General features: G+C 60.0%; 3 protein-coding genes and 1 pseudogene across 7 annotated transcripts in view; 2 read left to right on the plus strand and 2 right to left on the minus strand.

Annotated features, from left to right (window-relative positions):
- The first annotated feature begins 1,347 nt into the window (after window positions 1–1,347).
- Window positions 1,348–5,271, plus strand: ENTPD8 (ectonucleoside triphosphate diphosphohydrolase 8). 2 transcript variants are annotated; one of them, XM_025359803.1, is made up of 9 exons: window positions 1,348–1,493; window positions 1,569–1,686; window positions 2,270–2,420; window positions 2,551–2,710; window positions 2,828–3,058; window positions 3,367–3,630; window positions 3,817–3,927; window positions 4,308–4,442; window positions 4,546–5,271. In XM_025359803.1, the coding sequence occupies exons 1-9, from the start codon at window positions 1,368–1,370 to the stop codon at window positions 4,735–4,737; spliced, it is 1,488 nt and encodes a 495-aa protein (XP_025215588.1). In that variant the 5' UTR covers window positions 1,348–1,367; the 3' UTR covers window positions 4,738–5,271. The 2 variants fall into 2 exon arrangements, with proteins under 2 accessions (XP_025215588.1, XP_025215589.1); XM_025359804.1 differs by lacking the exon at window positions 3,817–3,927.
- On the minus strand, window positions 5,230–16,684 carry NOXA1 (NADPH oxidase activator 1). Of its 3 annotated transcripts, none has more exons than XM_025359806.1 (14): window positions 16,369–16,684; window positions 13,464–13,546; window positions 11,425–11,533; window positions 10,601–10,735; window positions 10,234–10,341; window positions 8,814–8,873; window positions 8,559–8,584; window positions 8,319–8,424; window positions 6,601–6,646; window positions 6,416–6,474; window positions 6,072–6,226; window positions 5,787–5,901; window positions 5,566–5,680; window positions 5,230–5,411 (listed from the first exon to the last, which is right to left on the minus strand). In XM_025359806.1, exons 1-14 carry the CDS (start codon window positions 16,543–16,545, stop codon window positions 5,275–5,277), a joined length of 1,431 nt encoding a protein of 476 aa, XP_025215591.1. In that variant the 5' UTR covers window positions 16,546–16,684; the 3' UTR covers window positions 5,230–5,274. The 3 variants fall into 3 exon arrangements, with proteins under 3 accessions (XP_025215591.1, XP_025215590.1, XP_025215592.1); XM_025359805.1 differs by having other exon boundaries at window positions 5,230–5,432; XM_025359807.1 differs by lacking the exons at window positions 8,814–8,873; window positions 10,234–10,341 and having other exon boundaries at window positions 5,230–5,432.
- Window positions 16,685–16,844: 160 nt separating this feature from the next.
- Window positions 16,845–21,555, plus strand: part of EXD3 (exonuclease 3'-5' domain containing 3) — a 119,498-nt gene continuing 114,787 nt past the window's right edge. For both annotated transcript variants that reach the window (XM_025359663.1, XM_025359664.1), the window contains exon 1: window positions 16,845–16,993. The gene's annotated coding sequence lies outside the window, so the exon portion shown is untranslated. The remainder of the gene's footprint in view (window positions 16,994–21,555) is intronic.
- LOC112608811 lies at window positions 19,168–19,262 on the minus strand (annotated as a pseudogene).

The following is a 21,555-nucleotide window of genomic DNA, read 5'->3' on the forward strand; positions in this document are numbered from 1 at the left end:
CTGTTCTGTCTGCGGGTGTGTCCTGGTCTGGGGGACTGTCCTCATCTAGGGGGCTGTTCTGATCTGGGGGGGCTGTTCTGGTCTGGGGGGTTTTTTGAGTGTGGGGGAGGTTGCCCCATCCTCTTTGCCTTCCTGGAGGCTCAGGTCTGGGGGTCTCAGGTGGCTACATCAGAGTGTGGAGTCCCTGTGTTCCTGGCCCCTGTCACCTGTTTGTCCCTAGGAGGTGGCCTGTGGCCTGGGTGCCAGTTGGGGACACAGGCTGGGCCCTGTCTGGACTGGACCGGCCACTTGTCCTCTCTGGGCCTCTGTCATGTATCCTCCTTAAAATGGGCTTGTATCCCCCCGACATACAGAATTGCATGAGGACCCCACAGCGTGTCCCACTTTCCATGTGCCCAGGAGCCCGAGGTCGGGACCAGGGCAGCACCCACACCTGCCACTCCGTGTGGGTGCAACGTGTCCCGGGGGAACACGACAGGACACAGTCACGTGGGGCTCGGGTGCCAGGACCTTGGTGGCAGTTTCTGGCTTTGACCACTCCTTTGGGCAGTGGTACCTGTGTGAAGTGGGGCTATATGTGGCACAGGATAGGCCTGGGGTAGTTTGAGAGCTGAGATGCCTTGCTGGGCATCCAGGCAGAGGAGGAGGTGGACACCTGGGCCACAGGGCTAGAGAAGCCCAGGCCCCTCAGGTGGCATTCCTGGGTCCACCTCCCTCCCAGGGGCCATCTGGCGCCAGTTAAGAAGGTGCAGAGTCAGATTAGAGAAGCCTAGAGCTGGATTTCCAGAGAAACCGATGTCGTTAAGAAGCCTCACTTCTTCCTAGGATGACTGGCCTCACTCTGGGTTCACCCGCCACCCCTTGGCAACAGTCCCCAGGCAGCCCCCTCAGGGCTCCAGAGAGAAACCTCACCCTGGGAGAGCCTGGGGTGGGGGCCGCAGAGAGGAGGCAGAGCCCTGGGCCCCCAGTGCAGGCTGGAGCTGCCCCTGGGGAGGCTGGCATGGGACAGGCAGGACCAAAGGGTGGGGACACAGGGTGACCCCATCACATGGTGAGGGCAGCTCCGCCAGTCCCATCCAAGGGGATCCGAGGGGGCTACTTGGATCCTGCTGAGGCCATGTCCCCCGATGAGGCCCCTGCTGTCCCCCCACCCCCTCCCACAGGGCCCTCTGATGCCCATGGCACCCCCAGCAGGTGTGGCTCCCAGGGAATGGTCCTTGGCCACAGGAGGCTGTCTGAGCCCCGGGGATGCCTCTAAGGCCAGTGGCTCTCCAGGGGTCCGTCTCCAGGGAGACGGGGGCGGGGACACCGAGTGCAGCCTGGGTGCCCACGGCCATCCCCCCACAGGAACCAGGACCACCTGAGCCATGGGGCTGTCCCGGAAGGAGCAGGTCTTCTTGGCCATACTGGGGGCCTCGGGGGTCTCGGGCCTCACTGCACTCATTCTCCTCCTGGTGGAGGCCACCAGCGTGCTCCTGCCCACGGACATCAAGGTGCGTCCCCACCGGCAGGGGAGGCCGGGCGCGGTCCACAGGTATTGCCTCCCACTTATCCCACTGTCTCCCCAGTTTGGCATCGTGTTTGATGCGGGCTCCTCCCACACGTCCCTCTTCCTGTATCAGTGGCCGGCGGACAAGGAGAATGGCACTGGTGTGGTCAGCCAGGCCCTGGCCTGCCAGGTGGAAGGTTAGTGGGCAGTTCTGCAGCCCGGTGCTGGGATCTGCCTGTTGTTGCCTGGCTGGGATTTCCCAGATGCACGGAAAGGGTCTGGAGAGGTTCAGTGACGGCCGAGGTCCCAGTGAGCAGTCAGATTCTCATGGCCTGGCCTGGGTCTGCCCAGCGTCTGCCCTGCGTTCGGCCCTGACCCTCTCTGGCCCCTGGTGCTCCCCACCCTGGCACCATGTGGTGCTGGCGGCCGAAGCTGGTAGCCACAGGGGTCCTGCACTCCAGGATCTTGAGAGGGGAAAATAGGAGGCCCCAAATTTGTTTCCTGTGGGCTCTGGTAACAAATTACCACAAGTTGGGGACTTAAAACAGTAGCACCTTATTTCTCAGCATTCTAGAAGTCTGAAAATAAGGTCCGGAAAGGGCCGCACCCCTCCAGAGGCTCTGGGTTAGGGTCCTTCCTGCTTCTTCTAGCCTGAGCGCTCCACACAGCCCTTGGCTGGTGGCCACACTGGGGGTCAGGAGGTGGCCACGTCTTTGGGAGCTGCCTTTCAGCCCAGCCAGCCTGCGGGGTCTGGAGCTCTGTCCCCGGCTGCTGTTCCAGGGCCTGGAATCTCCTCCTACACTTCTGACCCTGCACAGGCTGGTGAGAGCCTGCGGGGCTGCCTGGAGGAGGCGCTGGTGCTGATCCCAGAGGCCCAGCATCGGAAAACACCCATGTTCCTGGGGGCCACGGCTGGCATGAGGTTGCTCAGGTGAGGCGGGCATGGCCTTGGCACCCACAGGGCATGGCTGCAGAAGCCATGGTCTCAACCAGCGTGGCAGGCAGGGTGGGGCTGGGCCCAGGCTTCCAGCCAGCTCCAGTTCCTGGTCCTCTGTGCCCAGGCAGAAGAACAGCTCTCAGGCCCGGGACATCTTCGCAGCAGTCACCCAGGTCCTGGGCCGGTCTCCCGTGGACTTTTGGGGTGCTGAGCTCCTGGCGGGGCAGGATGAAGGTGCCTTTGGTTGGATCACTGTCAACTACGGCTTGGGGACGCTGGTCAAGGTGTGACAGGCAGCCTGAGGGCGGGGGCTGGTCTGCGAGGGGCCGGTGTCTGGGGCTGGCTGACCAGGGCGGGGTCCGGGTGGCTGCTCTGAGCTGAGTGGCCCCTTCTGTGCCCAGTACTCCTTCACTGGAGAATGGATCCAGCCTCCGGAGGAGACGCTGGTGGGCGCCCTGGACATGGGGGGGGCCTCCACCCAGATCACCTTCGTGCCTGGGGGCCCTATCTTGGACAAGAGCACCCAGGCCGATTTTCGCCTCTACGGCTCCAACTACAGCGTCTACACTCACAGCTACCTCTGCTTTGGGCGGGACCAGATGCTGAGCAGGCTCCTTGTGGGTCTGGTGCAGGTCAGCGTGCCCCGGGGAGGGTGCATGGGGCTGTGGGAACAGGGCTATGGGTACGGGGCTGGCGTGGGTCATCGGGCCATGGGGAGGGTGCACAGGGCTATGGGCACAGGGCTGGCATGGGTCATCTGGCCCCAGGGAGGGTACACAGGATATGGGTGTAGGGCTGGCGAGGGTCATCGGGCCCCGGGGAGGGCGCACAGGGCTATGGGCGCGGGGCTGGCGAGGGTCATCCGGCCCCGGGGAGGGCGCACAGGGTGCACAGGGCTGCGGGCGCGGGGCTGGTGCTCAGGCCTTCCTGCCCTCTGCAGAGCCGCCCGGCTGCCCTGATCCGTCACCCATGCTACCTCAGCGGCTACCAGACCACACTGGCCCTGGCCCCACTGTACGAGTCACCCTGTGTCCACACCACACCCCCCCCAAGCCTCCCCCAGAACCTCACAGTTGAAGGGACAGGCAACCCTGGGGCCTGCGTCTCAGCCATCCGGGAACTTTTCAACTTCTCCAGCTGCCAGGGCCGGGAGGACTGTGCCTTCGACGGCATCTACCAGCCCCCGCTGCAGGGCAAGTTCTACGTGAGCTCCCACGCCGCCCCCCCGCCAAGGGGTCCCGGCTTCCTTGTGGGGCCCCAGGTGCCTGTCTGACTGCAGCAGGCCCAGGAGGGGCCCAGGCTGGCTCTTGGGGGCTCTGGGAGCCCGGGTGGGGTGGGGATCTGACCCAGTGTAGCCACAGCGAAGCACAGCCGCCTCCTTCTCGCCCAGGCCTTCTCCAACTTCTACTACACCTTCCACTTCCTGAACCTCACCTCCGGGCAGCCCCTGAGCACGGTCAACGCCACCATCTGGGAGTTTTGCCAGAGGCCCTGGAAACTGGTGGGTGGGCCCCGGTTTCCCCGGCTGCAGCGAGGGTCCCTGAGGGGGCAGGGCTGCCCCGGGCAGGATGCTGGTGCCTCATTCTGGGCAGCGCGGCGGGCAGGGCCAGGGGAGGCACGGGCAGAGGACAGCTCTAGGCCGTGCCGCTCCAGGTAGGAGGCTGTGACCGCAGCTGCAGCTGGGCCCAGCCTCTGGCCCGCCAAGAGGGGGCTGCAGCCCGCACCATTTAACCGGTCAGCGGGGCCAGGGAGGGGCTCTCGACCACTGCCCAGCACCGTCTTGTTGTCTGGGTGTCAGGTTGGCCAGGGCAGATGGGGCAGTCCCCCCATGACTGAGGATCGGGGGGTCCTCACCTGGTACCTTGGCCTCCTGGGCCCCAGGTGGAGGCCAGCTACCCTGGGCAGGACCGCTGGCTGCGAGACTACTGTGCCTCAGGCCTGTACATCCTCACCCTCCTGCATGAGGGCTACAGGTTCAGCGAGGAGACCTGGCCCAGCCTCGAGTTCCGAAAGCAGGTCAGGTGACTGCCTCCCCTGGGCGCGGGCGGGTCGTGGGCATGGGCGGGTCGTGGCCCTGGGGTAGCTGCCCCGCAGCCCTGAGCAGCCGTGTGTCCTGCAGGCGGGAGGTGTGGACATTGGCTGGACACTGGGCTACATGCTGAACCTGACCGGGATGATCCCAGCCGACGCACCGGCTCAGTTGTGGGCAGTGAGCTACGGCGTCTGGGTGGCCAAAGTGGTGTTCATGGTGCTGACCCTGGTGGCGGTGGTGGGGGCTGCCTTGGTCCAGCTCTTCTGGTTGCAGGACTAGTGGGAGGCGGAGGTGGGGCCCCACAGAGCCCACAGGCAGCTGCGTCCCGGATGCTGGAGCCTTCCTGAGCCCTGAGCACTGTGGGACCTTGCTCTGTGGCTCTGCCCAAGGTCAGGTGACAGCCACCTCCAGGGCACCCTCGGGGTGGTGCTGTCCACAGAAGCTGCGTGGCCTCCCCTCCCGGCGTCCCTGGACCCCGCCCCCTCCCACACTGGGCTTCCAGGGCCCTTGGTGCCTTTCTGCACACAGGCCACCAGGACTCATGGTGTCTCCAAGCTGTGTGACTGCAGGGCCACATACTGCCTGCAAAGGGGGCAAGACCACAGAGGCATAGGGTCCTGCTCCTGACAGGGCCTCAGGAAGGGTAGAGAGGGGCAGAGGGGAGGGAGCTGCCTTGCCTGGACCCCCGCTCTGCCTGATGCTGCAGGAGTCCAGACCCGGGGGCTTCTCCTGGGCCAGCCCAGCCTCCCACACCTGCTTGGAGGGTTACACTGCAGTGAGCGTGGTTTTTATTAAAACATCATGTACACAGCATTGCTAGGGATGATCTCCCTGCTGGGATCGGGGCAGGCAGCCGGGGGCTCCTGACATCCGAGGGCCGGCGGGGACCACGAAGCACTTGGGGAAGATGCCGATGCGGCCGTCACAGTGGCCCTCCAGCCATGCCTCGTCCACTGCAAGGGGGACGTTGGGCTCTGCAGGGCGCTACCCAGACGTGGCACCCAGACGCCTCTGGGTGCCACGTCTGCTCACGGCACAGGCCAAGCCGTAAGCCCCCCACACCCCAGGCATCCCGGTGCTGCCTGGGAAGGGCCATGCCCACCCTACCTTCACACAGGACGTCCACCATGTCCCCCTGTCGGAAACCCAGGTCCTCTGGCCCCTGGGCTGAGTAGCTGTACTGGGCCACCACCTGGTAGAGGACTGGCCGGCCCCCAGCTCCCTGTGGCAGGAGAGTGGGCTGCAGGTCAGGCCGGGCACTGGGAGGAGGGTCCTCCACCACCCCTCAGGGTGCCCCTGCCTCTGCCCCTGCCCTGCCCTCGGCTCACCCTGCACTGCAGCTGCAGCCCCCTGGGGCCAGCAGCCGCGTCCAGCCAGGCCCTCTGCAGCGACTCCTCCTCGGGGATGGGGACCCACTGCCTGTCCTCACCTGGGGCTTGGTAACTGCAAAGAGGTTCCTCAGAGGGGGCCTCCAGGGTGGGGCCTGCAGGGAGGACGGTGACCTCTGCCACCCCCTCTTCCAGCAGCTGCCTCAGTCAGGGCGGTGCCCAGCGCAGAGTCCACCCCCACCCCTGCCCAGCTCCGCCGCAGCCCGCAGGGGCTTTCTGGCCCACCTGAGTTGCCCAAGCTGGGCCTGGTGAGGGAGGGCCTGGCCCAGCAGTGCCCGCAGGCTGGACAAGTCGGCTCCTCTTCTCGCCCTCAGGGCCACGGTGAAGGTGCACTGCACGGTGACAGTCACCAGGGGCTCGGAGCCCCCCGCACCTGCTCCCTGCGGCCAGGCAGGAGGGGGAGGGATGACCACTGAGGCCCCGGGTCTGGTCAGGGCCGTCTTCAGCCCAAGGGGTGTGGGCAGAGACTGGGCAGGTGAGGGGGGCTTGCAAGCCTTGATTCTGAGGGATGGGGTTTGGCCTCGGCCTCCCTCAGGTGACTGACAGGTGAAGGGTCTGGAGCCTCTTACCCCAGCACCTGCGGGGTCCTCACAGGGGCCGGGGCCAGGCGCCCCCGTTGCTGGCGGCCCTGCAGGACAGAGCAAGGACTGACACAGCCACTCCCACCAAAGTGGGCCCTGTGGGTGGAGCCGGCAGCTGTGCGCCAGCAGCTTCCTCCCTCACCTGGGGACCCCACTGCTCAGGACCCCCATACCTGGGGGGAGAGCAGCCTGTTTGCCAACTTGCTCCACCTGGGACCTCTGCAAGAGAAGCACAGGCTGGGTGGGCCGGGGTGGTCAGGTGCCGGAGGCCAGTACCGTCCTAGCAGAACCCACGGCAAGGGTGTGGCCTGTGTGCCCGGCCAGCGCCCAGTAGGCAGCCTGCCCACAGTCAGCTGCCTTAGGATGGGGCTGGGTCCCTGCAGGCCTAGAGGCTGCCTGTCACCAGGAGGGAGCACCACGTCCCCCCAGGCCCACCGAGGTGGCAGCTCAAGGTGGGTGGGCTCCCCAGTGACCCTAGGAAGCTGAGGACCCAGTCCCTGGCCCCCGGCCTCTGTGTGGGCTGGACATTAACCGTGTGCCCTGAGTTGGGCACCAAGGAGGGGACGAGTTCACCGCCTGCAAGTCACAAAGTCACAGCCTGGCGCTGGCTGGACCCTGAGGGTCAGGTGGTGGTGGTGGTGGTCGTGTTTGAGATGGAATCTTGCTGTCATCCAGGCTGGAGTGCAGTGGCGCGATCTCAGCTCACTGCAAGCTTCGCCTCCTGGATTCACGCCATTCTCCTGCCTCAGCCTCCTGAGTAGCTGGGACTACAGGCTCCCACCACCACGCCTGGCTAACTTTTTGTATTTTTAGTAGAGACGGGGTTTCACCGTGTTAGCCAGGCTGGTCTCGATCTCCTGACCTCGTGATCGCCTGCTTTGGCCTCCCAAAGTGCTGGGAGTACATCGTGAGCCACCGCACCTGGCCTTTTCTTTCCTTTTTTTTTTGAGATAGGGTCTTGCTCTGTCGCCCAGGCCGGAGTGGAGTGGCACTGTCATGGCTCACTGCAGCCTCCACCTCCCAGGCTCAAGCGATCCTCCCACCTCGGCCTCCCACAGTGTTGGGATTACAGACATGAGCCAGTGTGCCCGGCCTCAGTTGTAACTTACTAGATTTATCAGATGGTTGAAGTTGCCTTAGGTTAGGAAGGATGAGGGCTTAAAGGCCCATCGTGGGAACTGGGCGAATGGTTCCAGACCCAGAGGGAATTGAGTGAAGCAGAGCTTGGAGGGCGCCCTTGCCTCTAGGATGCCACTGTTAAACTGGAAGTGGGCATCCATAAAGAGAGAGTGCCGGGGCTGCTTCCTGACCACATCCTCAGATGCGCCCAGCATGAAATGCAGGTGCCTTCTTTGGGCCTCCTGGAGTCCTGCAGCAGAACCCCTGCCCACGGCTGCTACCCTGGGAGCAGCTGGGTTCCTGCCTTCCTCCGCCTCTCCCTAGGTGCCAGGGGCATCCGGGAGGACTGGGGAGATGGAGTCGCTGCTGGGCCCCCATGTGGGGGCGGGAGCCTCGGAGCCCCTCCAGAGCTGTCCTGCCTCCTGCCTGTCCCCAGCTGGATCACTCCTGGTCACTCCCACCCCAGTGGGAGGGGAGGGGCCGTGGCCAGCCTGAGGTAGTCCTGGGGGCTGAGGGCCTGTGGGGCTACCTGGATGTCTCCACTGGACACCACCTCTCTCCTGCCCTGATGGCCGGCACCCTCTCGCCTCGGGCACAGCCAGGCACTCTCCCATCTGGCTGGGCTGGGCCAGGACCGTGGGTGAGCCTGGCCCCATCTACCCCGCAGTGAGCTGCTCCGTCCACCCTCGTGTTGGTTTCACTGTGGTCCCCGGTCTGCAGAGGCAGCAGAAGCACCAACCCCCAGCAGGGGAAGAGGCCCAGGCCCACGAACCTGCTCCTGGTAGGCGGTCGACGTGCAGCGGTCAGCACCGACCTCCGTCTCTGCATCGAGGGGGCCCTGGTGGGTGCCAGCTCTTGGGGAGTCCATGACTGGGGACCTGGGAAGAGGAGGGAGGCTCTCAGGCCTGGCCCATCTGAGTGCCCTCCTGTGCCCGGCCCGAATGGCCCCATGGGGAGGGCCTCTGCCTGCAGGAAAGGGACGTGCTCGCAGGGCCCAGCCGGCCCCTCCTACCTGGCATCGAGGTTCGCTCCCAGTCCCTGTGGATACAAAGCAACAACCTCGCTCTGGTAAAGGGTCGGGGGCTGCCCTCCCTCCTCCCGAACTTTGAAGAGTGGCCTCCCCAGGTCTCACACAGGGACGGGACGGCCACCCCACACTCCCGTCAGAGGAACTTTGCAGCCCCAGGAGGGCTCCAAGCTTGTGCAGGGTTTTCTTTCCCACAAAGCTGGGTGAGGCCAGGCGGGGCCTGAGGGGCCGCAAACCCACCTGTGGCTGCTGAGGGCGGACACCCCACCGCTGGTCCTCGGGGATGGCAGAGGCCACCACCTGGCGGGGACAGTGGGGGCTCTGGGTCAGGGACCAGTGGCCCGGTGGGGTCTGCTCCCTGCAGCCCGCCCCACCGCACCCTGCAGCTCTAAGTCCCCGGGGGCTGGGCGACAGCTGCCCACGCCTGGCCCTCGTCTGCCACCATGGAGGGAAATGTCTGATGGAAGGAAACATCTGTTGCAATATTAACTTACTTTTAGCACAACTTTTTTTTTTTTTTTTTTTTTTTTTGAGACGGAGTCTCGCTCTGTAGCCCAGGCTGAAGTGCAGTGGCCGGATCTCAGCTCACTGCAAGCTCCACCTCCTGGGTTCACGCCATTCTCCTGCCTCAGCCTCCCGAGTAGCTGGGACTACAGGCGCCCGCCACCTCGCCCGGCAGTTTTTTGTATTTTTTAGTAGAGACGGGGTTTCACCGTGTTAGCCAGGATGGTCTCGATCTCCTGACCTCGTGATCCACCCGTCTCGGCCTCCCAAAGTGCTAGGATTACAGGCGTGAGCCACCGCGCCTGGCCTTTAGCACAACTTTAAAAACATTTTTGTTTCTTATAAACAGCCCTCTACTGTGATATGCGGACTCTAAGTTGATGCACTAACACAGCTCAGAGCCTGGTTTCGCCCCCCTAAGGCCTCCCACGCTGGGCAGCTGCACTGGGCCACACAGGGGTCGGCCACCCACCACCCCAGCAATGCAGTAACCGAGGGGGCGTGGCCAGTCAGGGGGCGTGGTCAGTCGATGGGGGCGTGGTCACCCAGGGGCGTGGCCAGCCAAGGGTGACCCAGTCTTCGCCCACCAGGAGTTCTTCTCCACGTTTCACTCCCAGCCTTTGGGGGTGAGCAGCTCCCTATTCCTGTGACTTTAGGGGTGCTGCCTGACCCTGACCCAAGTATGGGCGTAACGTGGCCCAGACCGTCGGACTGCAGCCCCCGCCCCCGCAAGACCTTGCTATCTGTGGCAGGCACACAGGGACCCCCTCTGGGACCTCGCTATCTGTGGCAGGGACACAGGGAGACACAAAGGCACGAAGGGACGCAGAGAGACGCAGGGACTCCGGGAGGCTGCAAGGCTGTGGCTGTGGCCATGGCCCAGGCTGAGTGGGGGCTGGCACCCGCAGGTTCCTTGTTGGGAGAGCTGGAGCCCCTCCTATGCAGCTGGCTCTAGTGGGCTCTGCCTCCAAGTTGACAGCCCCATTTGGGGCACTGCCCCCCCGCCCTGGGCGCCAGTTTGAGGATGGCTGTGGGCCCACTCTCTACCCTCCTGGCCTTTACGGTGGCCTGGACTGCACACCCCCCCTTCCCTGGGAACACAGTTCGAGGGCTTAGCACCGGCTACAATGCCCCAGGACGCTGCCCCCATCTTTACCTTGGCCTTGCCCAGGAAATCCATGGGCTCCAGGTGCTCCAGATGCCGCCGGTGGGGCCGGAAGACCTCGCCCCTGGGAACCTGCCGTGGCGGCAGCGAGCCCCGTCTCTGGAGGGGGTGGGCATCCAGCAGATGCAGATGGGGTGACCGACCAGGCCTGCAGCTGCAGAGCCCCTGTGCCTTGGAGCAGCAGGGGCCACTTGGGCCCCCCACCCCCTTCCCACAGGCCACAGGAAGCCCCTGCCTGGCACTCGAAACTGGGCACTAGGGCCATCTCCCTCCAGAAGCTTCTTCATCTTGTGAAATTGGTCTTGAGGGGCTGTGGTAGGCACCAGCCCAAAACCATGACCGGGTTGGCACTCCTCACCTGCACTTGGTCCAGGGCTGAGTCCAGGCCATTCAGGGACCCCTCCGGCCACTTGGACATGGCCTCCCTTAGGCTGCCGGCCGCCTCTGTCCAGAGCCCCAGCTGGCACTGTGCCGACGCCACATTGTATAGCACCTGGGAGTGGGGCCAAGGTGATGGCAGGGCCTGATCCCCCACCCAGACTCTCCCCCGTTCCCCCACCCAGCCCCTCCCCCAGTACCCCCACCCAGCTCCTCCCCAATCCCCCCCACTGGACTCCTCTCCCAATCCTCCCACCCGGCCCCTCCCCCAGTTCCCCTACCCAGCCCCTCCCCTGCACCATTCTGTGTCCTGGGCTGGCGGGCCCCCACTTGGCTTTAACCCTGGCTGCAGACCCACACTGGTGGGCTTTCCCTTCCAACTTGCCATCCTAAGACAATGCTATTCCCAGAAGGCTTCAGAGCAGTGCGTTACCGGGGTCTGGTGGGGGGACCCTCTCAGTGCCCCTCCCTCGGTGCCAACACGTTCCAGGCAGCCAGGAAAGGGCTGGGGGCACAGTGGAGGGTGGGCACAACCCGCTGCCTGCTCCCTGCCCACCCAGCGGCCTTTCGCCTCTGCCCTCCTCCTGGGTGGAGCCACCCCTAGTGGCCTGAAACGGCACAAAATGGTCCCTCCACCTCCACTGCCACCAGAACCTCCTGCGGGTCAAGGAGTGGCCAGGGGATTCCACGGCACCAAGAGCTTCGGGCAGAGGCGCTCCCCAGTCCACAGGGCCCTCCTGTGACGGCGCCGCCGCCTGTGGACACCCCACAGCCAGCAGCAGAGTGGGCCCTGCCCAGCCTCACCTCCCAGGCTTGCAGCTTGAACCGCAGGCCCAGCTGTGTGTAGTCGATGGCAGCGTGGCCCCTCAGCTGTGCCAGGGCCAGCCGGAAGTCAGACAGAGCCTCCTGGAACCTGTGGGCAGCCGGGGTCCCCTCAGTGGCGCAGGGCAGAGACGGGGCTGGGGCCGAGCAGTTTTCACATCCAGCCCCGCTCCAGCGCCCCCAACACCTGGTTCCAAGGAGACCTGAAGGAGGGCAGTGCGGTGCCTGTCTCCACACTCAGGTCTGGGTACGTGGGCCAGGGGTCCATGCACATGTATGCTGAGTGGGTGTGGGGGTCACCGTGTGCTGGGGCTCCAGCATTTTCCCAGGTCAGACTCAGCTTCCTGGACCCCTGCCTGCCCCCAAGCCTCTCTTCTGAACTGTGCAGAGCGCCCTGGTTATTTCCCTCCCTCTTCGCAGGCCCCCCACCCCAAGGGGGCAACCTCTCCAAACTCTGAGCCTCCTTCCAAGCCTTGCTGGAGCTCCCCAGCGCCTGCCGGAAACGCTTCTCCTTCTGGCGGGCTTCCCGTGCCCATCTGAAGGAGAGGCCGCCCCCAGAGGGGTCTGGGTGGTCATCCAGAAAGGCAGAGTCCCACAGCCATCATCCCAAATGCTGGCTCCTCAGTCAAGGAAGAGATGGCTTTTTCGTTCATCTGCGTTTCTGAAAGGCAAAATAGCTCAAGATCCTGGCTCTCTGGGCGACTGCATACGTGGTGGCCCCTGAAGCCTTTGATGGATCTTGTTAGAAGACGGGTTGTTCGTCTTGGTGTTTTGATGACCAGCGATAAAACCAGGTGCACACAATCACCATCCAGAGTCTACGCACGTACGTCTTCCCCCTTCTGACCTACCTCCTCACGAGCACTGTCATCTGCTCATAGCTGTCACACCCGTGAGCCTGTCACTAGAGTGCATGAATTTGTGCTTGAAAAAATATGTATGTTGGCAGGGTGCGGTGGCTCATGCCTGTAATCCCAGCACTTTGGGAGGCCGAGGCAGGCGGATTACGAGGTCAGGAGATCGAGACCATCCTGGCTAACACGGTGAAACCCCGTCTCTACTAAAAAAATACAAAAAATTAGCCGGGCGTGGTGGTGCCTGCCTGTAATCCCAGCTACTCGGGAGGCTGAGGCAGGAGAATCGCTTGACCCCAGGAGGCGGAGCTTACAGTGAGCCGAGATCCCGCCACTGCACTCCAGCCTGGGCGACAGAGTGAGACTCTGCCTCAAAATAATTTTTAAAAAGTAAATAAATAGGGCCGGGCGCGGTGGCTCACGCCTGTAATCCCAGCACTTTGGGAGGCCGAGGCGGGCGGATCACGAGGTCAGGAGATCGAGACCATCCTGGCTAACACGGTGAAACCGCGTCTCTACTAAAAATGCAAAAAATTAGCCGGGCGAGGCGGCGGGCGCCTGTAGTCCCAGCTACTCGGGAGGCTGAGGCAGGAGAATGGCGTGAACCCGGGAGGTGGAGCTTGCAGTGAGCCGAGATCGCGCCACTGCACTCCAGCCTGGGCGACTAAGCGAGACTCTGTCTCAAAAAAAAAAAAAGTAAATAAATATCTTTTACAGAATTTTATTTTTTCTAGAATTATACTTTTTGGGATTTTAGACTTCAGGGGTTTTGACATTCAGGACTGCAAGGCTCTCGGGACTGTGATCCACTTCCCCACAGAGCCTGCCCTCCTGGGATGGGGCCTTTGAGCATTAGGCAGAGAGGCCAAGGCAGGGCCTGGCCTGCAGTCCCGATGGTCTCCCTTCCCTCATTCCTCCTTTAGGAAGGGACATGGTGCAGAGGGCCCAGGTGAGCAGTGAGGACCCGACCACCTGTGTTCAAGGGTGGTGGTCAGCAGAGGTGAGGGCCACAGTCTCTGCCCAGGTTTCCCTGGAGCCAGGAACCACGGAGGAGGGAGTGGGCAAGAGGAGGGAGCAGGTGGAGACGGAGGAGGGGGGAGTGCAGGAGTGGACTCTGCAGGGAGACAAAGGGCCGTCAGAGAAGGAACAAGGCACCCCTGTACTCACCTCGCCAGCTGGAAGTTGGCCACTCCTCGTTGGAAGAAGCCAACCGCCATGCAGGTGTCCTTGGTCACAGCTTGGTCAAATGCCTGGGGACAAAAATGCCCATGGGATGCCAAGGTCTGTAACCTGGTCACACAGCATCACAGATACGGTGTGATCGGTGCCAGGGCCACAGAATCCCATCGGCCCCTCCTGCTCCTGTCCCTTTGGAGGCTCCTGCCTGGGCAGGGCTGTTACCACTCAGGCTGCCACAGCCCACCCAACCCCAACCCGTCCAGGGTGCAAAGCCCACTGAGGTGCTGCTAAAACTGATTTGTTTACCGTGAGCACAAGGACAGAGGCTGGAAAAAGTGTTCCAGTGTGTTAATAATAGTTACCTCAGGGGGTGGGGTTATACGAGACTTTACGAGACTTTTGTCTTTTAAAAATCTCTTTTTTTTTTTTTGAGACGGGGTCTCGCTCTGTCACCCAGGCTGGAGTGCAGCGGCTCGATCTCGGCTCACTGCTGCCTCTACCTCTGGGTTCAAGAGATTCTCGAACTCCTGACCTCAGGCGGCCTTGGCTGTCACAATACTGGAGATGAGATAACACAGCCCAGATCCCAGAGTCACCAGTTAAAGACCTGCATTACAGGCCGGGCATGTTAGCCCACACCTGTAATCCCAGCACTTTGGGAGGCCGAGGCAGGCGGATCACGAGGTCAGGAGTTCGAACCAGCCTGACCAACATGGTGAAACCCTGTCTCTACCAAAAATACAAAAATGAGCTGGGCATGGCGGCACGCGCTTGTAATCCCAGCTACTGGAGAGGCTGAGGCAGCACAATCGCTTAAACCAGGGAGGCGGATGTTGCAATGAGCCGAGACCATGCCACTGCACTCCAGCCTGCAAGACAGAGCAAGATTCTGTTTCAAAACAAAATATCCTTTTTGGATAGTTCATGCAAAATGACACACTAGAAATCTACTAGAATCAGAAAGAACAACACACATGTCTTCATGGGTTTATCTGTGTGTAAAGCACAGCTCTTCCTTAAACCAGACTCAGAAAGGACATAGAATGTTCTGAACAGGGACTGTGGCCATCAGTTAAGTGTGTGTGACAGGAAGCGTGCTATGGTCTCTATTTCACAAATTTGGCTGAGCGGGGTCTTGTCGCTGAACCGAGTTCACACAGGTGTGAAGTGTGGTGGCTGAGCACAGGCACGCAGCCCTGATGTGGGGTGGTTGCTCAGGGCCGGCAGAACCCACCTGTCTTCCCCAAACCTCACGCAAGGCTCCTACCAAGAGACAGCAGTTCCAGCAACACCTGCACCCTGGCCTGCCCCTCAGATGATGGGTTTTATGAATCACAGCTGTTCCATCCTCTTTCCTAAGTTCCTATATTCCTAATACCATATGCTGTGATTAGTTGTATTGACTTTCACTGTGTCCTCTCTCTGTAGTGAAACCAGGCATGTGAGCACAGGGTGACTGGGTTAGCCCCGAACATAGGATTTGTTGCTGAACCACCTGGTGTCTAATGATTACATTCCCTTTCTTGGATAACATTTTAAAATGAAATCATTGTGGGTGGGGCAACGTGGCTCACGTTTGTAATCCCACCAACTTTGGGAGGCCGAGGAGGGTAGATCACCTGAGGTCAGGAGTTCAAGACCAGCCTCACCAACATGGTGAAACCCGTCTCTACTAAAAATACAAAATCAGCCGGGCAGGGTGGTGGGTGCCTCTAATCCCAGCTCCTCGGGAGGCTGAGGCAGAATTGCTTGAACTCCAGAGGCAGAGGTTGCAGTGAGCCGAGATGGCGCCACTGCACTCGAGTCAGCCTGGGCGACAGAACAAGACTCCATCTTTGAAACAAACAAAAAAATGAAATCATTGTGGAGGTGACTGTAAATTTGTATGCAGGCCGGGCGCGGTGGCTGAAGCCTGTAATCCCAGCACTTTGGGAGGCCGAGACGGGCGGATCACGAGGTCAGGAGATCGAGACCATCCTGGTTAATATGGTGAAACCCCGTCTCTACTAAAAAGTACAAAAAACTAACCGGGCAAGGTGGCGGGCGCCTGTAGTCCCAGCTACTTGGGAGGCTGAGGCAGGAGAATGGCGTGAACCCGGGAGGCGGAGCTTGTAGTGAGCTGAGATCTGGCCACTGCACTCCAGCCTGGGCAACAGAGCGAAACTCTGTCTCAAAAAAAAAAAAAAAAAAATTTGTATGCAGCTTTAAGACACAAGAGAGGGGGGTCTCAAGCCCTTTGCCCAGTCTCCTCCAAGGGGGATATTTTGTGAGTCAGGGGCGTGGATACCCTCTCACAGAGCGAAGTTCCCTCTCCTTTTCATCGCTGCTGTCACCAAGCCTTCAATAACCGTGGGCACCTGCTTGCTTCTGCAAGGTGCTTGGGACTGAGCGTGGGGGCAGCGCTGGTGTTTGGAATGCGCAGGTACAGGCGGCCTCGGAACCGGGGCGGGCGCAGGAAGGGCAGCAGACTCCGTGCAGGGCCTTGGCCGCTGCACCCGGGCACCCTGGACTCCTGGCTGTTTCGGGGAATGGGCTGGGGGATGGCTGAGGGCTCAGAGGAGGAGACTGACCCGGTCTCCTGGCCATGACCACAGGTGCAACGCTTTCCCCTTGGGGCAGGGCGGCCCCTCGGGCCTGACCCAGCCCAGCAGCTTCCCCCTTCCCGGTGTGAGTCACCCTCGGGCCCGGGCCTCTTCCAGTAACCGCCGCGCCCCCTAGCCCGGCCTCGCTCAGCTCAGGTGCGGCCCCCACTGCTCCGCTCCCACCTGCAGGGGCGTTCGCTGGGTCGGGGGCGGCAGGGCGACCCCGTAACCGTCGGGGAGGGGCGCAGAGCCCTCCCCAGGGGCTCGAGGCGGAGGCATCGTCCGCACCGGCCTCCCCACGCCCCGCTCACCCGCAGCGCGGCCTCGGCGTCCCCGGCCAGCAGGTGCACGCAGCCCGCGTTGAAGCACAGCCTGGCGGGCGGCGCCGGGACGCCCGAGAACAGGTGCAAGGCGCGGGCCCAGTCCCCGCGATCCACGGCCTGCGCGCCCAGGTGCCAGGCGCGCACCAGGTCCCCCAGAGAGGCCATGGCGGCCCGTGGCGGCTCGAGGAGGAGCTGGGATCCCGCGGAGGGTCCGGGACCGAGTCCGGGTCCGGGTCCAGGAGGCGGCGCGGGGCTGCGGGGCCTGGGAGGCGGGCAGAGGAGCGGCAGCCGCGCGCCAGGTGCAACCCCGCTGCCCCACGGCGCCCCCTGGCGGCAGGCGCCCGCTCCTCCCCGGTAAGGCCCCGCCCCGCCCGGGACCTCCTGACCACGCCCCCGCCTGAGATGGCCACGCCCTCCAGCCCTCCGACCACGCCCACCTCCCATTCAGGCCCCGCCCCGGCCGGACTTCCGCCTGGAGCTTTGTGCGCCCGGCTTCCCAGCCCCTCCCGCGCTGGCCTCGGTGCGCCGGATAAAGCCCTCCGGGCCAGCCGCTGCGGTAGGGCCAAGGTTCCGCGCCGGGCGTGGACGGTGTGGGGCGGCCCCGGCCCTGCAGGTGAGCGACTCCGGGCCGCGCGGGCCAGGTGGGCGGCCTGGGCGCGGAGGGCAGAGCGGGGCCGGGCCCAGTGCGCGCGTCCTGAGGTGAGGGCCGCAGCTGAGAGTGAGCCGGGGGCGGGCCGCCGGCTCTCCCGGGGTGGGGAAACTGAGGCCCCGATGGGGCGGGGAAAGCGCGTTCTCCTGCAGGGCCCCGCTCCGGAGGCCGCCGGGCAGCCGGACGCCGCGGGACGCTGAGCCGACCCCGCCGCCCTGTCCCGCGGGGCCTGCCCTCCTCCGCGCCTTCCGAGCGCGGACGTCACGGGACCCGGAGGCCCTTCGCTCCGTCGCCGAGGAGGCGGCGCTCCCGGTGGGACGCGCGCCCAGGCCTGCCCTCCCCGGGAGAAGGGACGGGCGCCTCCCTGCAGGGGCCCTGGCTTCCTGCCCACCGGCGCTGAGTCCTGTATTAGTTGTGAACCTAAACTAATGAAAAGGGTCAGAATGTGGTGCCCGGTGGGTTTATTCAGGCACAGAGGTCGAGGGCGGCCTGGGTCACCAGGTGCACCGGAGAACAAGACAGAGGCTCAGGTTTTTAAAGAAAAGAGAGCCCGTCGGAGAGCAGGTGGTTTGGAGCTCACTGGCTTGTAGAAATGGCATTGGTTCGCGATTGGCCACGGCTGGGTGTTACCAGTGGGAAGTTACTTGGCTCAAGGGGTAGTGAGGGACTGCGATTTCATTTGAAATGCTTTCTGGTACTTAACATCAGGCTTTCTGGGCCAGAAGTTTAAAAGGGCTTTGCATTCCTCAGATAAATGATTTTTTTCTTTCTATTTGCTCCCCTTTTGATCAAAATATTTCTTCTTGAAAGCATTGATTATCAAAATCTGAGGGTCAGAGTGTCCCCTCTTGCTGGGAAGGCTCATTCCCACATAGTCCTGTCCCATACCAAGCAGGGAAGGAGGAGACATTTCAGGGAGGATTGTGTGGTTTTTTTGTTTTGTTTTGTTTTGTTTTTTGAGACGGAGTCTTGCTGTGTCGCCCAGGCTGGAGTGCAGTGGCCGGATCTCAGCTCATTGCAAGCTCCGCCTCCCGGGTTTTTACGCCATTCTCCTGCCTCAGCCTCCCGAGTAGCTGGGACTACAGGCGCCCACCACCTCGCCCGGCTAGTTTTTTTTGTATTTTTTAGTAGAGACGGGGTTTTACCGTGTTAGCCAGGATGGTCTCGAACTCCTGACCTCGTGATCCGCCCATCTCGGCCTCCCAAAGTGCTGGGATTACAGGCTTGAGCCACCGCGCCCGGCCAGGATTGTGTTTTTTTAAGAACATCACAAACTGAATTGGAATGGCATCACGGGGTGGCAAACATGAGGCCTCAGTGAAGTCATTAATTTATACAGCTGCTATCACCTGTTGAATCATCTCTAGTTTGTAGAAACACCATTAATTTTAGTTTTCTCAGAAGTAACACATAGGACTATAACCAATTTATATGCTAGGATGAAAGAAATATACCTGTTCCATTAGGGAGACAACTAAAAACATGAAGAAACTAAAATCCATGTTCTTCTTTATTTATTGTTTATTTAGCGATGGGGTCTTGCTTTGTCACCCACGCTGGAGTGCAGAGGCACAATCCCCACTCATAGCAGCCTTGAGCTCTTGGGCTTAAAGGGTCCTCTTGTCTCAGCCTCCCGAGTACCTGGGAATACAGGTGTTTGCCACCAGGACCGGCTAATTTTTAAATTTTTTTGGTGGAGACTAGGTCTTGCCACCTTGCCCAGGCTAGTCTCGAACTCCTGAGCCCAAGCGATCCTCTCATCTGGGCCTCCCAAAGTGCTGGGATTATAGGTGTGAACACTGTACCCAGCCAGGTTCTTCTTTAGAGACTTGTAGCCGGAAGATTGTTCAGGATTTAGTCCAGATTGTAGGAAAATAAAAAATACAATGATCAGGGATAGAATCCGGTAATAGGTATGCTATAGTTTTTCTCTGAAACATAATTTTTCTCTACTTCCCCATTTCTACCAAAGATAAATCTTGGTAAGACCAATTTACTTGTAAAATAAATTTTAGGATTATATTTGGCCTGATTATTTGCCTAAAGTACAACAACAGTGATGACTGGCCATACAGGCTCCTTTTTAAATTGGCTGGAACTTTGCCATAAGGAATTTCAGATTAGACTTTTTTCCCCCATGTCAGACAGGTAATGTGCTGACATCATAACAGGGTTTGAGGGAGACATACCCTACACATAAGGCAATCATCATGCTTATGAACTACAAAAGGGTCAGATTAGACCTTTAAAAGCCACTTGAGGGGTGGGCACGGTGGCTCACGCCTGTAATCCCAGCACTTTGGGAGGCCGAGGCGGGCGGATCACGAGGTCAGGAGATCGAGAGCATCCTGGCTAACACGGTGAAACCCCGTCTCTACTAAAAAAAAATACAAAATATTAGCCAGGCGTGGTGGAGGGCGCCTGTCCCAGCTACTCCAGAGGCTGAGGTGGAGAATGGCGAACCCGGGAGGCGGAGCTTGCAGTGAGCCGAGATCTCACCACTGCACTCCAGCCTGGCCAACAGAGCGAGACTCCGTCTCAAAAAAAATAAATAAAATAATACCTGTATGAATTAGGGGGTGAATGTCTTCCAGGTCCCAAACTATCTTGAAGTTCCTGGATCTGTCAGAAAGTGGTATTCTTTACTTACCTCAAGGCCAAGAACCTTGTAAGGGAACTATGTAAACAGGGCACCAGTTCAGTCATCCCAAGGGGCTTTTTATTGGCTCTGTAAAGTGAACCTCGATTCCTCAAAGCAGTCTGGTCATATCTGAAAATACGTCATCCCAGTCCAAGCCTTGGTAGAATAACCAGGGTCTCCAATTGTGTCCTGTTACGAGGAAAACAGATTCTTACTGAACTCATGCAAATAACTACATTGCCATAAAATAAGAATACTCATGAATCACTTCCAGATTTTTGAGAAATCAGAGAAAAAGACAAATGTTTCAGTTTTGCTCACAAAAGTGTATGTCACCCAATTGCTATAGCTATAAATAGCTCAAACAGAAAAAGGATTTTTGACTCTGGAAAACAAAATATAAAAAGAGTCAGCTAGGTTTCAACAACAACAAAAAGTCACAAAAAGCATTTCAGATCTCTCTCAGTTCCGTTCTATGTAATTTGCTTTTTTTTGAGATGGAGTCTCGCTCTGTCACCCAGGCTGGAGTGCAGTGGCAAGACCTCGACTCACTGCAAGCGCCGCCTCCTGGGTTCACGCCATTCTCCTGCCTGCGCGTCCCAAGTAGCTGGGACTACAGGCGCCGCCACCACGCCAGACTAATTTTTTGTATTTTTAGTAGAGATGGGGTTTCACTGTGTTAGTCAGGCCAGGATGGTCTCAATCTCCTGACCTCGTGATCCACCTGCCTTGGCCTCCCAAAGTGCTGGGATTACAGGCGTGAGCCACCGCGCCCAGCCGCTTTTTTCTGTATGATGCTGGGTTAGCAATCCTCATGAAAGCATCGGCTTTTTTTTTTTTTTTTCTTTTTTTTTTTTTGAGACGGAGTCTCGCTCTGTTGTCCAGGCTGGAGTGCAGTGGCCAGATCTCAGCTCACTGCAAGCTCCGCCTCCCAGGTTTACACCATTCTCCTGCCTCAGCCTCCCAAGTAGCTGGGACTACAGGCGCCCGCCACCTCGTGCGGCTAGTTTTTTGTATTTTTAGTAGAGACGGGGTTTCATTGTGTTAGCCAGGATAGTCTCGATCTCCTGACCTTGTGATCCGCCCGTCTCGGCCTCCCAAAGTGCTGGGATTACAGGCTTGAGCCGCCGCGCCCGGCCAGCATCGGCTTTTTAATAAGAGTCCTGGAAATTTTTACTTGGTCCATTGGTGTGATCTCCCAAGTTATCAGAAGTCTGTATACTTGTCAGTGTCCTTTCCATGAAGTTCCTTGAAGAAAATGCACATTTTGGACTGTAGCTTGTTTTATTTATTTATTTATTTTGAGACGGAGTCTCGCTCTGTTGCCCAGGATGGAGTGCAGTGGCGCAATCTCGGGGTTACTGCAACCTCTGCCTCCCAGGTTCGAGCAGTTCTCCTGCCTCAGCCTCCCGAGTAGCTGGAATTACAGGCATGTGCCACCATACCCAACTAATTTTGTATTTTTAGTAGAGATGGGGTTTTACCACGTTGGCCTTGCTGGTTTCGAACTCCTGACCTCAAGTGATCCACCCACCTCAGCCTCCCTAAGTGTTGGGATTACAGGCATGAGCCACCATGCCTGGCCTTAAACTGCATTTTGAGAAGAAAGTAAAACAGTAATTTTCTGTGGATAACAAAAGACTTAGAGTAGCCATGGGTGAAGATGCGATTGACAGGGAATTTGGTTCCTTCTGTGATTAAAACAATTGAACATATAATCAGGACTGATAACATATACCAAGACATGTCAGAATTTTTAGGAATCTCATACAGTTTTGGAACATATGTTAATAATACATTTATAGAAATATAACTCAAACAGCATTCCACATTTGACGATGCTTCCTGTATGATTTTAATGTACCAGATAAGCCTCATACATACC

Source organism: Theropithecus gelada, chromosome 15 (assembly GCF_003255815.1).
Source record: "Theropithecus gelada isolate Dixy chromosome 15, Tgel_1.0, whole genome shotgun sequence".
NCBI classification, from domain to species: domain Eukaryota; kingdom Metazoa; phylum Chordata; class Mammalia; order Primates; family Cercopithecidae; genus Theropithecus; species Theropithecus gelada.